Genomic DNA, 2,230 nt, shown 5'->3' with positions numbered 1-2,230 from the left:
TGGTACAAAAAAAAAAAACAAAAGGGAATATTCAAAACATTAAACAGTGTCCAGAGTCTAGTTTGTAGAAATCTCAATTTGAATTTTTTTAACCAATATTTGTTATGAAAACAAAATGAAAAAAATTCCAATTATATTTAGGGAGAATACTAGAATAGCATGGATTAGCATGAACCAGACCATTAAAAAATCATTTTCTATGATCACACAACTCAGCTTCCAACAATTTTGATATCAACAGCACACAATATCATCTCACAAATGGGTTTATATCATATACGGTAGATTTAGAGTAGCTCAATGTTAAAAAAAAGGAGGAGGAAAAATCTGAAATCTCATTAACATATGAACAAAATAGGCTGTACATAAAGCTATGAACAAATTTCTCTAGCTTTTCATTGTATTGTGGTAGTGAGCATACACTTGGAAATCAAGATACTAGTAGAGTAATTCAGACTACACATCTTTAAAAACTCAGAAGACCTCTGCTTCAAAACAGGGTTGCAGCCACTCTGAATTACTAGCAGTAGCTTTGCTGCCAACCCAGCTTCCACTGCCTGTGATGCACATTCTTCAGGGGCAAGCTTGTAGATAGCCCACAATATTGACAAAGCAAATTGGGTGCAGTTCTCTGAGACTCTCATTAGCAGCTTGACCACATTGGGAATGATGTTTGGACATTCTTTCAAAGCCATTTTTCCTTCAGGAAGGGTTGATAATACCTCTAGAATATAGAGTGCTATCTCTAAGCACTCATTATTCAAACTGGGCAATAGCTCAATCAATTGAGGAACTGCTCCTATGCTTATCACTGAGCTTCTAACTGATTCATAGGAACATATAGCCTTAAGTAATATGAGACCAGTTAAAACCCCAGTTGGGTGTTTCTTATCCCTCACTAACCTTAACAAACCAAATAAAAGACTCAAGCTTGAGAAAATCTCAATCTCAGTGCCATTCCCTTCCATCAACAACATTTCAATCAATTTGGCACAGTTCATCTTTGTCTCAATTGTTCCCTCATTCATAATATCAACCAATAGTGATACCTTAGCCGGATGAATCAGATTCCTCTTCAACTCTGAACTTAAATCCAAATTCACAAGGATCCCAATTGCTTCAGACCCAACAGCGTGGGAAGTGAAAGGACCCAATAAAGAAGAAACCAAAGCAAGTCCACCATTTTCTTCAACTGTCTTCCTTGCAGACCCATGAGTAACAACAAGTTGCCTAAGATCCTTAAGAGCTCGAACTCTAGCTTGACCCTTTACCTTCTTGAGCGTGTCCAAGAGGTCCAAGACTCTTCCTTGCACATCCTCGAGCTTCTTCTTCATGGCCAAGTACTTGTGAGAGAACCAAGTGAGGATTAAGTGGCTGAGAGTCATGTTGGGCGTGACAGAATCATCCCAAAGTTCTTGCATTGTTGTGGGACAAGTGTTGTGACCAATTGAGAACCATTTGAGGATGTTGGATCTGTCATAGGTTTGACCAGTGCAAAGGGTCACAGGGTCTTGCATTGGTTCCAGTGAGATTGGACAGATAAACACTGAGGGCACATCAATTGATTCCAGCTCCTCAATCATCACCTTCAGATCTAATTTGCCAATGGCGCTGCCACCCAAAACACCACCTTTCACGGTGGTTTCTAGACCAAGAACAGCATCAAGCTTCATATCCTCATCAAGCATCATTGCATACCCTTTTGTTGTATAAACCAAGTGAGTACAATTGGGACAAGTTGAAGCTCAAATAAAGCTTCCAAGAACAAAATTTTGGGTTGAAGAATGAAGAAGGGACCCCAATCAGCAAGGATAAGAAGCGTGTGGAAATATAGAAAGGGAGAAAGAAGCAATGAAATAAAAGGTTGAGAGAAAGAAATGCCTGTCAAAGGTACAACCTTTTCTCCACACTCTCTCTTGCTTTCTACGGTCAAAAAGTGTTACCTTGCTTATTCATCATCAAAGACATGATTGAATCTTAATTTTCTTCCCTAAAACCAAAGCTACCCTCCTCTTCAAGCTCCCCAAAAAGTAAGATATCATCAACCCCAGATCATAATATGAACAAAGCAACAGAACGTAATAAAGGTTTCATGAGAAGAACAAAATAAAACTCAATTTACCAAAGGAGAAAGATAGAGAGTTTGAAACTGGGATGAGGGGGCTGATATGAAAGGAAGTAAAAAAGCTTGCATTGTGTGCATTAGTACTTATCTGGGGCAGAATTATTT

The 2,230-nt window shown here is 38.7% G+C and overlaps 1 protein-coding gene across 1 annotated transcript; it reads right to left on the bottom strand.

Annotated features, from left to right (window-relative positions):
- Positions 1–395: 395 nt before the first annotated feature.
- Positions 396–1,949, bottom strand: LOC133310837 (U-box domain-containing protein 30-like). The gene has a single exon (XM_061511867.1). It carries the CDS (start codon positions 1,689–1,691, stop codon positions 396–398), a length of 1,296 nt encoding a protein of 431 aa, XP_061367851.1. The 5' UTR covers positions 1,692–1,949.
- Between the last annotated feature and the right edge of the window lie 281 nt (positions 1,950–2,230).

The sequence above is a fragment of the Gastrolobium bilobum genome, unplaced genomic scaffold, assembly GCF_033153095.1.
Source record: "Gastrolobium bilobum isolate Gb01-03AN ecotype WA unplaced genomic scaffold, APGP_CSIRO_Gbil_v1 utg39686, whole genome shotgun sequence".
Lineage (NCBI taxonomy): Eukaryota > Viridiplantae > Streptophyta > Magnoliopsida > Fabales > Fabaceae > Gastrolobium > Gastrolobium bilobum.
The sequence above is the reverse complement of the archived record's forward strand: the minus strand, read 5'-3'. Positions and strand labels throughout refer to the sequence as shown.

Excerpts from the sequence above, each read along its gene's own strand:
- LOC133310837 (XM_061511867.1), bottom strand. The coding sequence starts at position 1,691 with ATGATGCTTGATGAGGATATGAAGCTTGATGCTGTTCTTGGTCTAGAA.